Source organism: Arachis duranensis, chromosome 7, assembly GCF_000817695.3.
Source record: "Arachis duranensis cultivar V14167 chromosome 7, aradu.V14167.gnm2.J7QH, whole genome shotgun sequence".
In the NCBI taxonomy this organism is placed as follows: domain Eukaryota; kingdom Viridiplantae; phylum Streptophyta; class Magnoliopsida; order Fabales; family Fabaceae; genus Arachis; species Arachis duranensis.
The window spans coordinates 44,260,504-44,275,689 of NC_029778.3; the positions used below are offsets into that span (position 1 = coordinate 44,260,504).

The 15,186-nt window shown below is 31.8% G+C and overlaps 1 protein-coding gene across 1 annotated transcript; it reads right to left on the minus strand.

Moving 5' to 3' along the window:
• Nucleotides 1–7,480: 7,480 nt before the first annotated feature.
• LOC107458875 (non-specific lipid-transfer protein) lies at nucleotides 7,481–9,664 on the minus strand. Its single transcript, XM_016077090.3, has 2 exons — nucleotides 9,252–9,664; nucleotides 7,481–7,750 (listed from the first exon to the last, which is right to left on the minus strand). The coding sequence occupies exons 1-2, from the start codon at nucleotides 9,596–9,598 to the stop codon at nucleotides 7,741–7,743; spliced, it is 357 nt and encodes a 118-aa protein (XP_015932576.1). The 5' UTR covers nucleotides 9,599–9,664; the 3' UTR covers nucleotides 7,481–7,740.
• Between the last annotated feature and the right edge of the window lie 5,522 nt (nucleotides 9,665–15,186).

A 15,186-nucleotide genomic window follows, 5' to 3' on the forward strand; every position in this document is an offset into this window, starting at 1 on the left:
CTAAGAGAAATCCTAAATCCTAATCCTAAGAGAGAGAGGAGAGAACCTCTCTCTCTAAAACTACATCTAAAACATGAAAAGGGGATTATGAGTGGCATGATCATGAATGGATGCATTCCCATACTTTATAGCCTCTAATCTATGTACTCTGGGTCGAAAACTAGGTCAGAAACAGCCCAGAAGTCACTTCCAGCGCTTTCTGGTCCGTACAGGTCGCAGAAAAGTGACGCGGCCGCATGGCTCACGCGGCCGCGCAGGTTGCGTTCCTGCCAGGTCACGCGTCCGCGTGACTCACGCGTTCACGTCGCCTGGCCTCGAGGCAGCTATGGCAAATTATATATCAAATCGAAGCCCCGGACGTTAGCTTTCCAACACAACTGGAACCGCGTCGTTTGAACCTTTGTAGCTAAAGTTATAGCCGTTTGAGTGCGTAGAGGTCAGGCTGGACAGCTTAGCAGTTTCTCCAATTTCTTGTATTCCTTCCACTTTTGCATGCTTCCCTTCCATCCTCTGAGCCATTCTTGCCCTATAATCTCTGAAAACACTTAACACACATATTAAGGCATCTAATGGTAATAAGAGAGGATTAATAATAAGCAAATATAAGATCAAAGAAGCATGTTTTCAATCAAAACACATAATTAGGAAGGAAATATAAAACCATGCAAATAGTATGAATAAGTGGGTAAATAGTTAATAAAAACCACTCAATTAAGTACAAGATAAACCGTAAAATATGGGTTTATCAATCCCTTCCAATTCTTCAAACAATTCTCACCAACCACAATCACAACCCACACAACCTTCTCAAGATTCTCAAAGACACTCTAATATTAAACTTTTCCTAGAGAAATTTATAGAGAAAACAAGATCTAACTTTCAAAATCAAGGTGTTTCAATAAAGAAATTGAAAATACAAATTGGCCAAATTGCTCAACAATTAGCAAAATCTACTAACACTTTTTCAAGTGACACTGAGGTCAATCCAAGGAAGGAATGCAAGGAAATCATATTGAAAAGTAGGAGGTTTGTAGAGAAAAAAGCCACCAATCATGAAGTGCACAATAAAGAAGCTTCAAAGGAGGAATTAGAGGAGTAAAAGCAAGAACAAGAAGCCTCCATACAAAGTAGTAACCCAATAGAGAAAGAAGTAGTGGAGGCATAAAAACTAAAAGTTTCATATTCTCAAAAATTCAAGGGAGAGATTAAAGAGAAGCAATACTCCAAATTCCTAGAGGTATTCAAGACACTTCACATTAACATTCCTTTCATAGAAGCACTTGAACAAATGCCAATGTATGCTAAGTTTATGAAAAAAATTTTATCAAAGAAAATATCCTTAAAGGGAGGAAAAACTGTAGTCATGACTAAGGAGTATAGTGCCATTATAAAAAAGAACTTTCCAAAGAAAAAGAAGGATCCAGGAAGCTTCTAAATTTCTTATACCATTAGAAACATAACATTTGAAAGAACATTATGTGACCTTAGTGCAAACATCAACCTAATGCCTCTCTCTGTGATGAAAAAGCTCCAAATTCATGAATTGAAACCAACAAAAATTGCTTTTCAATTGGCTGATAGATCCATGAAGCAGGCACATGAAGTTGTGAAGAATGTTCTAGTAAAAGTAAGAAAATTCTTTCTCCCAGCTGATTTTGTCATCCTTGATATGGAGGAAGACTACAACACCCCCATTATTTTGGAGAAGTCCTTCTTAGCTACTGGCAGGGATTTGATTGATGTTGAAAAGGGAGAATTGATACTAAGAGTACATAATGAACACTTGGTATTTCATGTTTTCAAAACAATGCATGAGTCCAATCATGAGGAGAAATTGTATGAAGATTGACTCTATGGACCCAAACTTAAAGGAGGCACCTAATGAATTACTTCAAAAGCTGCCACTTTCATGCTTGAAAAAGAGAGTAGAGAAGTAGAAATAAAGCAACAATCTGAAGGAATCATTAGAGCCAAAGAGGATTTGCAACCAAAGCCTCCATTTGTGACAATCAACAAGATTTCTCATGATATTGAGCCTAAGATCTAGATTGAGTGTGAACCACCACCACCAAAAAGGAAAGAAAAAAAGCTAAAAAAATTTTCTAGAGGATGGAGAAACAAAAAGATCCATACTAAAGACTTTCACCATGGGATAAAGTGATGCTAGTTTACTAACCAAGGGAACCATTTCCATATTTGTCTGGGCATTACATAGTCAACAAGATTCTTTCTCTTCAGAGTGATGAGAACATCAAAGAAGACACTGGAAGGAAGTTTATAGTAAGAGAAGAAAAGTTGAGGCACTATGATCATCATCCACCATAACAAAGATTAACCGTCAAGTTAGTGATGTTAAAGAAGAGCTTGTTGGAAAGCAATCCAACCATAGTATCCTTTCATTTTCTTGTTAATTCTTAGCTTTTATTAATCTTCTATTTTTACTGTTAAATGATACATGCATAAAGAAAATAAGTATTTAGGAACCAAGATTTTTAACTTAAGGAGGAGCTAAGTTGAGGTGTTCCTCAACCATGCAACAAGAAAAAAATGTTGATATTTGAATGCATGTTGCTTTCCAATGATGAACAATGCATTTCATGGTTTGGTGCAAGATGAAGGTTACAGAAGGCTTAGAGAAGGGGGGTTAAATCTATGGTCTTCTTTTGTTTTAATAAACTAATCCTTTGTTACCCAACTTAAACTTGATCCCTGTTTAAACTGTGCAGCGAAAAATTTAAGAGACAATTTCATTTTGTCTCATAAATATCAAAAAACAGAACAACAAAAGAAAGGAAGAAGTTGACACAGTCATGTATCCTGGTTCAGTTGTCTTGTGCAATGCAACCTACATCTAGTCTCCACCATAACATTGGTGAAATTTTCACTATAGACATAAGTATTACATACACCAATTTTTTAGGATTCACATAATCCTATATGGACTCACAAGTTTCTTCCTAAACTTGACTTAGTAATGCTAATATCTAAACTCTTTAGATTTAGTGCTTACCCAACTAGCAAGGGGTACCTCACAGGTACTTGACACAAGACAGAAAATTACAACCAAATAAAATTAGAATCTACTCTTGACTTTTCTCTCAAGTGTTTCACTTAGCCTTTTTCACTTTTAGGCTTTTTCTCAATGTCTTTCTCTCAGCCTTTTACCTCTCAAAGACAATACAGAAAGATATACATTGAAACTGAAATACAAAAGTGTAAAACATGAAAGATTGATGCGTAACAGCATTAACACTATGAACTGAACCCAACAACAGAACTCAAGACTTTGTTCTTCATCTTGGTAGAGTGCTCCCTTTAGTGTAGGTGTAATGATTCCAGGACTTCAAACTCAGCAGTGAGGTTTCATACACAGCTCTCAGTTAGGGTTCTTTCACCTTATTCAAAACAAAAAAAAAAAACATTTTTCCTTTTGCACCTCTTGTAGAGTCACCATTTAGGTTTTTCCTAACTCAACTCTTTAAACTCTGAGCTCTCTTAGCTTGTCATCTCACTTTCTTCATTTAATCCCTAAATTAAGGATGTCAAAGCTGATCCTTTTTGCTTGACCGAAGACCTCAGAGCAATAGAAAAATTGTTCAGTGGTAAACCCAAATCCAAACCCTTGAGATAGTGCTTTGTCCCCAAGAAACAATTTGAGCCTTTGATTCATAGTAGTAATTATCAGAAATCACTTTCTCCATATATCCTAAATTGGCGTTGCAGAAATTTGAAGAAGGAGTGAAGAAAATAAATTGCCTGCAAATGAAAATAAATCACCTTTATCCTCTGACTTAGCTTAGCTTGCTTTGATTAGGTTGATTAGACATTTGATATTGTGATTTACCTTTCTCTTTCTTTCTTCTCTGGTGAGTGAACCAGGAAGAAGCTTTCTCTCTTTCTTCATGAGTCTGTCCGAAGAGAATCTTGTGAACATTGACTTTAGTTGGCTTCAACTTGAATGGATTAACTTGGGCTTGGATTGGTTTGACTTTCCATTCCACCCAATTGATTTCTTTGTTTTATTTCTTTGGGCTTTGAGAGTTAAAGAGCCCACCAACAATCTTTGTTTCTTATTTCCATCTTTACGGGTTGTTGCTACTTTAATTTTGGCATGCAACACTAATCAAAAGCAATAAAAACTAATTAGGTGTTTAACCCAATAAATCAATATTTGTCATCATCATTTAAGTTAGTTATGTTCTTAACTCTACACAAGATTTTTGCCTTTTAGGTTCAAGCAGGAAACAAATTTGGTATTGTAGCATGCATGCAATGTAGCAGCGCAGTGTTATAATGATATTCATATAGCTTGTGCATTAACATGTCATACGCGAGACACCCAGGCAGTGAGTGAACCTCGCGTCTGCTCGCTTACATGACTCCTTCTTTTTTCCCAAAAAGCTGCTAAGTTTTACAGAATTCACTTTTGCCTACCAAAATTTTGACGCGCATAACTCTTTCAATAATATGTTCTTCGAATCTCATAAACTTCACGGATCCAATTTCATTTAAAATAATTTCGAAAAAAGTTTGAGGGTCCGGAAGCCGAATTATGGCCCACCAAAATTTGGTCAAAAATCATATTTTTATAAAATTTACCAAACCTCTATTTATACCAAAAACCTTACTCAACCCAAAGATTCAAACTTTATACAACATCATATAAGACCAAAACATCTTTATATTCATTCAATCTCTTCTACAACATACCAATATTCCATTATATTAATCTCATTCCAACAATCCACATTTCAAGCAACATAACTCATATATATATATATGCATCAACATCACAATTCATAATCTTCATCCTCATCAATCTTTATCACAAGCTCATAACAAACTCAGATTTCACCAAAACTACCAACATTACCAATTTCATATAACATTCAACCTATTCTATGGTCAACTAGCCTAAGTTTTCACGTTACCTTACACATTATCTACGAGAAACCAAAACCATACCTTAACCGATTTCTCCCTAATGCTTGAACGCCACAAACACCACCGTTCCACCAACGTCCCAAACACCAAAATGCACACCAACAGCAATTCGGCTTCCACAGTCCAAAATCAAGCTTCCAACACCACCAACTTGGTCCCAACACATATAATTTAAACTAATACCAATTAATATCACACAAGAATCAACTTAGGGTTCATAATTATTAATTACTCACAAGAGTTAGAGATTTTTCACCTTATTGATGGAAATTGGGACATGACTCGGCAAGTTCACAAGGATAATTTGATCCTAAACACCCAAAATCACATAATCTTTTAAAATCAAAATCTCAAAATAGAAAATTATGAGAGAGTGGCTAAGCAAGAAATAGCAAAGTACTTACCAAATTATTTGGTGAAATTTGTAGAGCTCGACGCGGTGATCTCGTAGCCCCGCAAACAATATGACGATTAGAGCTCTGGATTGGAAGTTATGGCAAATTAAATTTTGAGTGAGGATTTTGTGGTCTTTCTTGCTCCCCCACTTTTGTTCCCAGTGTGATTCATTAGTGAAAGAGGAAGGAAGAGCTGAAGCTCTTCATTAACATGTTATTGGGTTGGGCCTTAGGTCTAATATGGGTCCGGTTCAATCAGTTTGGCCCATTCGGCCTAATTTTAGGTTAAATTATTTAAAATTACTGTCAAAATTTATATTTTAATTATTTTTTCCTCTAACATATTAAATTTAATTTTTTAATTTCTTTAAATAATAATTAATTTATTAGCTAATTATTTATTAATTTTTCGGGGTTTACATGAATGGCCAAGGATTGGAGGAAGGAGTGAGAGCATAGCCGTTTGGGTTTTCATAACTCAATGAGCTGTTTATTCTTTTCCTTCATAATTTTCATTGAGTATCTATTTTCTCAATCTAGTCTTTCGGTATTTCAATGGTAAAAAAGGCAAAACAATAAAATTTATAAGAAAAAAGCCATTAAGTGAAAAAAGTAAGAGAGTTAGACTTAGAGAAAAAATCATGTTTATTGTAGAAATTCTTTGTGAATTTTTTGTTTTGTTGTCATGATCATATTTATCAGAACTGAACCGGCAATCGACTCGGCCAGATTACTGGGTCACTGGATCAAGGGTTCAACCCGTAGGTCACAAGTTTAACCGATTGACCCGATGATAATTAAATAGTTATATAAAATTTAAATTTTTATATCAAATTAACTTATTTTCTAATTCATTAATTAATTAGTATCTTACATTATTCAAATATATGTTAAAAAATATTAATATTAATAGATGTTATATAATTATTAATAACAAAATACGTCATGATTAATAAAAAAAATTTTGTTTATCTTTTTTAATTTATAGATATTTAACAAAGGTTAATTTTTATTTTAATAATAATGATATATAATTAAAAAATAATTAATTTAAAAAAATTAATATAAAATAAAAATAAATTAAATTAATATGAATACTATTTATTAGAATAAAAAATAAAAAATATCTTAAGAAAGACACAATATAATTCAAAGAGTAAACTTGTTCTAGTAGTTGTAGGATCTTTTATAACTTGGATGACTCAAGTTTGAAACCCGCGCTAGCATTTACTCCAATTTTTTAAAATTGGAGTGATGTGTGTGCTGATATCAGCGGGTCAATCGGTCCAGTTCGATCTTTGATTTAGACCGGATTTTACTGGATTTTAGAAATTGAATGTAGGATACATTGCACTGAGTAGTTGAAGTAGGATATATCTGTGTGTCATTTCTCTTTCTCTTCTCTGTTAAAAGAGGCTAAGATTCAACTCTTTTTCTCTTAGCCATTGATTTTCATCAGTATTATTGGCTATTTACAAAAATAATATATACTTAGGCAAAAATAACTAAATTTTGAAGATAAAAATATCTCATTTTTTATATTATACTTATAAAAAATAACATCAAAATTCAATCTCTAAAATATTTTTTGATAATACATATTTAATATTTGACATTTTTATCGTATTTTTAAATAATTTAAAATTATTTTTGTTAATAATAAAATTTGAGAACATTTTTATTAGCTGTCAAAATAATTCGAGTACATTTTTAGTGATTTATTTTTTTTTTTTCCGTAACATATTAGAGACGTATGGTAAAATTATAAGTTAGATGACGATTTACTATTTATGGTGAATCGGTGACTTGCAGCAACAAATTTCTGTAAAATAGATAGTGTATATATCAATAATATGAGTTTGATGGTCAATTAGGAAGAAAACATATTTATATAAACAGAATAAATAACAAAACAACGTAAAAATATATCTGTCTATTTTAAAAAATAAATTATTATCTCTTCCTAAATATCACATAAATCAATAATTTTTAATAATTTTAATATAAAAAATTATTTTTAATAATTAATTTAGTTTATACGATTTTGAGAGTAATTTTTCCGTACTTCTCCTTTTGATATAGTTTATGCCGAATGCGAACAACAACTTATATGTAGTAAACTTTTTAATTTTAATTACTTTTACCAATATATATAAGAAAAGGATAAAATAGAAAAGAAAAAAAAAAGAAGAAAAAGGAACGATAGGTTCCTAATATTTATTTAAATCTCACTAGGATATTCATTTGAACTCCAGGAATCAACAAAGCACTAGACGATTCCATTAGATTTTTTTTTATACTTTATTAGATTATATACTTCTATGTCTATTGATAAATATTCGTAAACAGTATTATTTTCTCTTCATTCTTGCTGCACCGAAGAACGAAATTCGGCTCTGAATCATCCAATCCTGTCGCAAGAAAGCACAAAAAGTAAAGAATGTCACTGATAATTTGATTAATTATTACTGCTCTCAATTATTATTGCTCCAATGGAAGCTAAGGTATGCGTTTGTACATAAACGCGAGTGAAATATTTATTGCATCATGCAAGAGTAGACCGAAAGAACACCAACTTAATTAATGCCATGAAAAAAAACATTAATAATTCTAAAAAGACAATAAAAATTCAATTTAAATAACTCAAATTTATTTTATTTAATATTTATTAATTATTTATTTATTAATTCTATTAGTAATTAATAATATTAAATAAAATAAATTTAGTTATTTGAATTTTTTTCTCTCCTAAATATTATTGAAAAATAATTGGCTATATTTTCTTTCCTGAGGTTCGAGTATCTTAATTAAGATATAGTTTATGAATAGAGAAGTAGAATATTCTTACTGAGATGGTAATAGATTTGATTTCTATTAAAGATTTAAGATTCTTTTTCTATATTTCTAAAGAATGTACTTCACACCATTTTTTTAGAGAAAAAAAAAAGCTAGAAAGATTGTTTATTGTTTATAGTTTGCATAGTAATATAAGTTAAACCGCTTATTTATGCTTTAATTTAATAATTTCCTGTAACTTATTCATATGATTAAAAAAGTAAGTCATAAATTTTAATTACCATAATCAATAAGATATTCGAGTTTAATTTTAGGGCAATATAATGTTTGTGTAGAAAATTTACACAAATATGTAATAATATTTTTATATTAAAAAAATATATTATTGAATTAATCATCCATGTAGTGAAGAAAATTCCCTATTTGATATTTATATAATAAAAAATACATATGTACTTGGTTTTTCTTCAGTCACTTGATCATGCATGCTTTAAAGCCATTAAAAATGATTAAGAAAACAAATAAATTAAAAAATCATCCAATCCAACAGTAGAATATGTATAATGAGCGAGTTGAAAATGAATTTGAATTCTTACATCATCAACATAATTCTTAATTTTGAGACTGTCTCTAGAAGTTACCTAGTCTTTTAATAAGTATGGGGGTGCCTAAGAATTCCAATCTCCTTTTCTAAATTAGATAATCTTTTTTATTTTTATTGCCTTTGATAAAAAAAGGTTAAACAATAAAAAGTGTGAACGATATTTATACATATTGATTTGTATATTTAATTTTGTAGTTGTTAAATTAATTATTAATATAAAATATATATTAAAAATAAATAAATTAGTTATAATAATTAATTTAGTAACTGATATTTAATATTAAAGTAATATTTTTATAAAACTTTTGTACAAGGAATGAACTAATTATGATAGAAGAGTGTTAGGATTGATAAAATTTATAATTTGTAACTACTAATTAGTTGTTATTAGTGTTTTTAATAATGTAAAATTTTATTTAATAATATAAAATTACTTATTTTTTTTAATAAGTGTTGATTAAATTTTAATAAAAGTAATGATGTTAAGATTTTTTATTTTATGATGTACATACCTGGAGCAGTCGAAGGCAGTGGAAAAGGGGAAGGGAAGTTGGACCCCACATCGAATTGGGAGTTCCCTAGCGTTGGTTGGAAATGGGGCTATGATCATTGATACGGCCCTAACGCAGTTACAAGCATCTCTTCTATCCTGCACGCTATGTAAACCACTTTCAAGATTTCTAAGTCCGTCGCAACATTGTTGTGACGGAAATGTTATATAAGGGATGCTCCTCAAGTACCACAGGCACTGCCCTATGTCCCCTACTACTCTAGGGCACTCCATCCTTCTCACACATTGTGATGACGGTGGAAACATTATTAGAGGGAGAAGAACAATCATCAGGGATATTGCTTTCATGGTTCGTTCCTCACAGAATAGATGGATTGTGTAGCTTTCTTACTTTATGGACGTAGTGTTAGTTTCATTTTAGTTCTCTGTTTTAATTATATATATAGATTTAAAAACGAAAAATATTAAAAATTAATACTTTTTATTAATATTAGTCAATATTTTATAGGCTAATACCTTATTTTTATATTATTAACATTTAAGATTTAGAATTTAATACATAATATTTAAAATAATTTTGTTAAGTAGACAATGACTTTTGTCAACAATGGGTTGTAAAATTGACTTAATAAAGTAAAAATATACTCCACTCTTAAATTATCTTCTAAACTTTAACATTAGAATAAATATCTGTACACCTAGTAAATTGAACATCCAATCATTGTTAACTGTCCATAAGTAAACCGAATCAAAAAGAATAACCATCATCCAACTAAGAATCAACATAATCATTTGTATACCTATTAAATTGAACATTTAATATATTCATTATTCATATTGTTTAATATTCTTATTTTTTTATTTTTTTATTTAAAATAATAATAAGTGTTAGTAAAAAATAATAAATTTTATTGACTAATATAATCTCAATCAACACAATTTCTACTACGCCTTGCATGCAAATTAAAGTACATTGTTTGTAGTGATCATATACATAGATCTCTCACCATTAATCCCATTTTACAAAGTCAATGATGAAAGATGCATTGTTCGTATATTCTTAACCCATTTGTAGTGAATTATAATTTTTATATTACAAATGTCAAGTGCAAAGAGAAGCTGAGATCATAAGATTGATACGTGGAGATGCGAATGAAACATTCAGTGTTGAAGTTGCAAACCGCAATTAAATAATTAAACAATTTGAACTTGTTAGGCGCCGCGTATTTTGTATTCTTACTCCAGATGAACAGTATTGAGTATTGATGATGCGTAAAGTTGCCCCCTTCTTCAATGTAGAAATAATAAACCAAATGACACACACGAAGAGAATGGGAGAAACTCAAATGTCCATCTTGAAATATTCATTACAAAAATTTGTTTTTAGAAGTTTGAAATGATAGAGAAATTTTAATGAACTCAACCTACTCAAGCATTTGAAATTTTATTTTAATTAAAATATTGTACGTCTTTACACTATCAATAATCCACAATTTATTCATCCCATTCATGATTCATCAAGAATTATAATAACACATCAATGTTGATCTTTTGAATTGTTTGGACCAAATATGATATAAGATAAAAATATGTATAATTATAGAGAGTCACCACAATAAACTAACACTACAAAAAATATCTTTATTCTCACGTTTTTAAAGTGTGGCAAAAAGCTGAAAAAAGCATGGCGATAGCTTTTCGTCATGCTTTTTGAACTACCACCATGCTTTTAAAAGGGTCACATCTGCAAGCATGTCAGTTGTTCTATCGCTATGCTTTTGGTGACCTATCGCCACGCTTTTTTTGCCACGCTTTTTACAGATTATACGCTTAAAAGTGTGACCGTATGTGAGAAATATGACCACGCTTTTGAAGTGTGCTAATAGAGAGATATGGCCACGTTTTCAAAGCGTGGCAATGGAGAGAGAAATGGCCACGCTTTTAAAGTGTGGCGATAACAAGATATGTCCATGCTTTTAAAGGGTGGCAATAGCCTTATCAAATTAAAAAAAATTATTTTTCTGACTTTATCTTCATCGCTTCACAATATAAAATTTCAGTCCTTTTTTATTGCCAAACCTATAAATATAGTACACAATTTTTATTACAAGACAAATCAAATAGTAATTAGTGACATATATAATTTTTGCTATAATTATTTTATACATTAAAAAACTAATACTCAAATACAAAATAACTCTCTCTCTCTCTCTCTCTCTCTCTCTCTCTCTCTCTCTTCAATTTCAAGTTTCAGCAAAACAGAGCCATTGCACTATGTTAAATAATTAAACAAAGTTAATTATTTTTTTAAGAAAACGACAGCATCAAGTTCTTCCCTCTTTCTCCAATCTCCCTCAGATTCAAAATAGAAGCATTAAGTTCTTCCCTCTTTGCATATTTATAAAGCTCAGATACATCTTTTTCGGCCTTCTTTGAGGGACAGCAGCAGCAGCATGATGAAGAAGATCTTGGTAAGTTGGGCATGGAAGGTGGACTATAACCATAAAGAGCTTGTCTATTAAAAACACATCCAGTTCCCACATACATATAGGTCCTTGAATTCCATCAAGTCCTTTCATGTTAACCTAAAATGGATCAAAGTTAAAAAGTGATGTGAATACTTGTTTCATTGTTATATAATTCTACCACACATAATACAAAATTTCTGTTGAAACGGTTTGTTTTGATTTAAACTCACGTCGAAGAAAACTATGTTGCAATTTACATATCGATCACTACGATCAATACCGTCAAATTTCTACGGGAACTGCACATAATAGACATCTCTACGAACTTTTGGATCCATAAGAAAACACATTGCTTCCCGAACAGCCTTGCTATTGTTAACATAATGATCACAATCAAGATTGAGAATGAGGGAGCATTTGTGAGAACTCCTAAGACCCTCACCTATATAAATCCAAACAAGAATCAACAGGCCTAATAAAATCTTAATGATCTTAATAAGGATATAAAACATTAATCCAGATAAACTTTAAAGCATTCTTACCAATGCATTTTCAGCACCAGCCTTTCTGTGATGTTGGTAACCTGGCCTTTTTTCTTTGGAAAGATACACAAGCCTAGGAAGTTCATTCCCTTCTATGTCATGTGCACCCGTGTGTCCAAGGAAAACCTGCAAATAGCAAATAAGAGAAAAAATCATTTGAATACAGGACACTATAAACTGGCAAAAATAATTTTGTCCTTGAAGTTAGGCATTTGAATCTGCCAATAAATTTGATTCAACAAATGGTGAATGGATATGCCTAAATCATGCCAGGGTGATCGCGTGAGTTATTCCCGGGTCAAGGGGTTCCATCTTGCATAATCCATCCTTCTTCTAGTGTTTTCTGTGCCTTGGCTACCAAAGCATTGATTCTTACTTTATACTCCTCATAGTCTCTCTGGAAGATAATCATGATTCATAAGATACTCTATTTGGATTTGAAAAAAGAACAATGTAATGTAATAAATACCTTTATAGCTCTACATTCCTTCACAAAAGAAGGTTTAATTTTGTCTTTGAGGTAGTCAATCTTCGGAGAGAAGTAGAACTCAGGCGCTCGCAGCTCAATCGAGTACTGCTTGCAAAATGGAACTCACTTTCTTGAAAAATTAGTTGTCTCCACAAGGGATTCAAGTGTAAGCATTACAGCACCATCATCAGATACATAACAGGATACTTTATCCACAGGATAGTCCACATCAAGAATAGAAAGCACTGTGTTAGCCGTGATCAGCGGCGGTTCCTTCAATGGATCCACTATACTGACAAAGCTGAGATGGTTTACCCTTTATTTCAAGCCTGACATTCCAACATATATCACATATGAGTTTTCACAATTAACACATCTCAATCAATCCATCAAACAACAAAATTCATATTTCAATTCCAATTGAGACTTTTGTGAAGCTATAGAAATTAGGAACACCATTGCAATTATATACTTAAAAGAAAAAAAAATAGTGGGATGCAGTCATACAACATGATTTTTAAGATACATGTTATGATACCCATTTAGTTTTTGTTTTATTCTCTAATTAAGTAAAAGGGTGTAACAATTATTATGAGATGTGCTAAAATTAGTAATTAAATGGTATGTTTTTATATGCAGAATATCAAGCTAGCCCTTTAAAGATTTTGGACAAAAAATAATTATTTATTTCAAGAAATAATAATTAAACTGATGTGTAAATAAGGAATGTTAGATAACTAACTAAACTATGTCAATTTTGAAAGCATCAACTTTGAAAGATATGTATATATCTTTGAAAAAATAACTTGGATGTTCATCTTTCTTTCTTATGCATAAATGCTAAAAGTAGTACTTATAATATGATATGCATAATATAATATCAAATTAGTATTTTAAGGATTGTTGACATGAATTTAGTCCTTTCTATACTAAATTATGTCAATTTTTAGACTAATCAAATTAGTCAACAAAATTTTGATAGAACTAACTTAAGTGAATTACAAAGGAAGTAAAGGAGAGGGAGAAAGTGGTGCAGCGAATGTGGGAGGTTTTCACCCATAGCACCACTATAAAGGTACCGCGATTTTGGTCAGATGCATTCATGATGCCTATGAACATTTTGTGAGTGATGTACCTTCAATCAGAGATGCTGCCGTCTCAGAAATTGCTAAGATGTCTATCCAATTTCTCAGTTTGTAATAGCAGCTTCCAATTCAACTTCAATCTAAATCTGTAAGCTAACTTATTATGCAGAGTTGTTATGAAAATCTTTTTATCATGCTAGATTCATATGCAATCAAAATCTATAATATGGTTAGAGTTGTAAATTTGCACAATGAAAATCTGTAAGCTGAATACCGTGCACAATGAAAAAATACCATTCTAAATCCCTAGTATTCAGCTTCGACAATTCTAAAAAACCACATACAACATGATTTTTAAGATTCTAACAAAAGACAAAACAAAATAGTAAATTACTAATCAAGACATATACATAAGCACAATTTTATCTATTCTAAAGAGTAATGCAGACTTTGAAAAAGTTTTGTCATCCATCAACAATTGTCATACTAAAAATAATACATGTAACAGCAACCAGGGAAAAAAGAAGTCCTCAAAAAAATAAGAACAAGCCCTTTCAATGGATAGATTATTACCTTACCGTAGCCTTCACGAGGACATATAAAATTGCTCTCCCTTGTGTGAATGAGAAAATGTCTTTTCAACTTTGACCTTTCAAGAAATTTCTACAACACAAACAATTTATCAATAGAACAATATATAGATACAAGAGATGCATGTGTGTGTCCCAAGTAACAAAATCAATACCTTTCCACACCCCTCATAATGACAAATAAATTGTCTCTCTTCATGAATGGGAGAATATTTCCTCAATGCACCAGCATCAATGAACATCTTTCCACATCCTTCATAGTTGCAAAGAAAAAGCACTTCAGTAGTTGGCTCTGGTTCCGGTTCAGGTATAGCCGGTACTTTTTCCTTTTCCTGTAATGCCTTCAAGGCATCCTCTAGGCAAAGTAAAACAAGAGAAACGTTAGGCAACAATCACATCTATACAAAGGTTGAAGGCCGAAGCAAGAAGACCAGCGAAGGAAGCGTTGATGGCCAAAGCAAGAAGACGAGCTTGCGACGGTGACAGAGCGTGACAAGTTTGAGTCCGAAACGGCCGCGAGAGAAGCAATATACCGGAGAGCGAAAAAGGTCGACAGCGAGACTAAGTGAGCTTGAGGGAGAGAGTGGCAAGAGAAGAGAGAAGAAACTCAAAGGAGGGTTAAGGGTGCCGGAAGAGGGATTTCCAATGGAGGCATTGCGAGTGCCAGCGACGTTTTTCGTGGAGTGCTGTTAGGGGTTCTTCATCACGGTTAGGGGTTCTTTGTAAGGCACAATGAAGAGAGGATATCTGGTAGGTAGTTCTTTCATGGCAAATCACTGTAT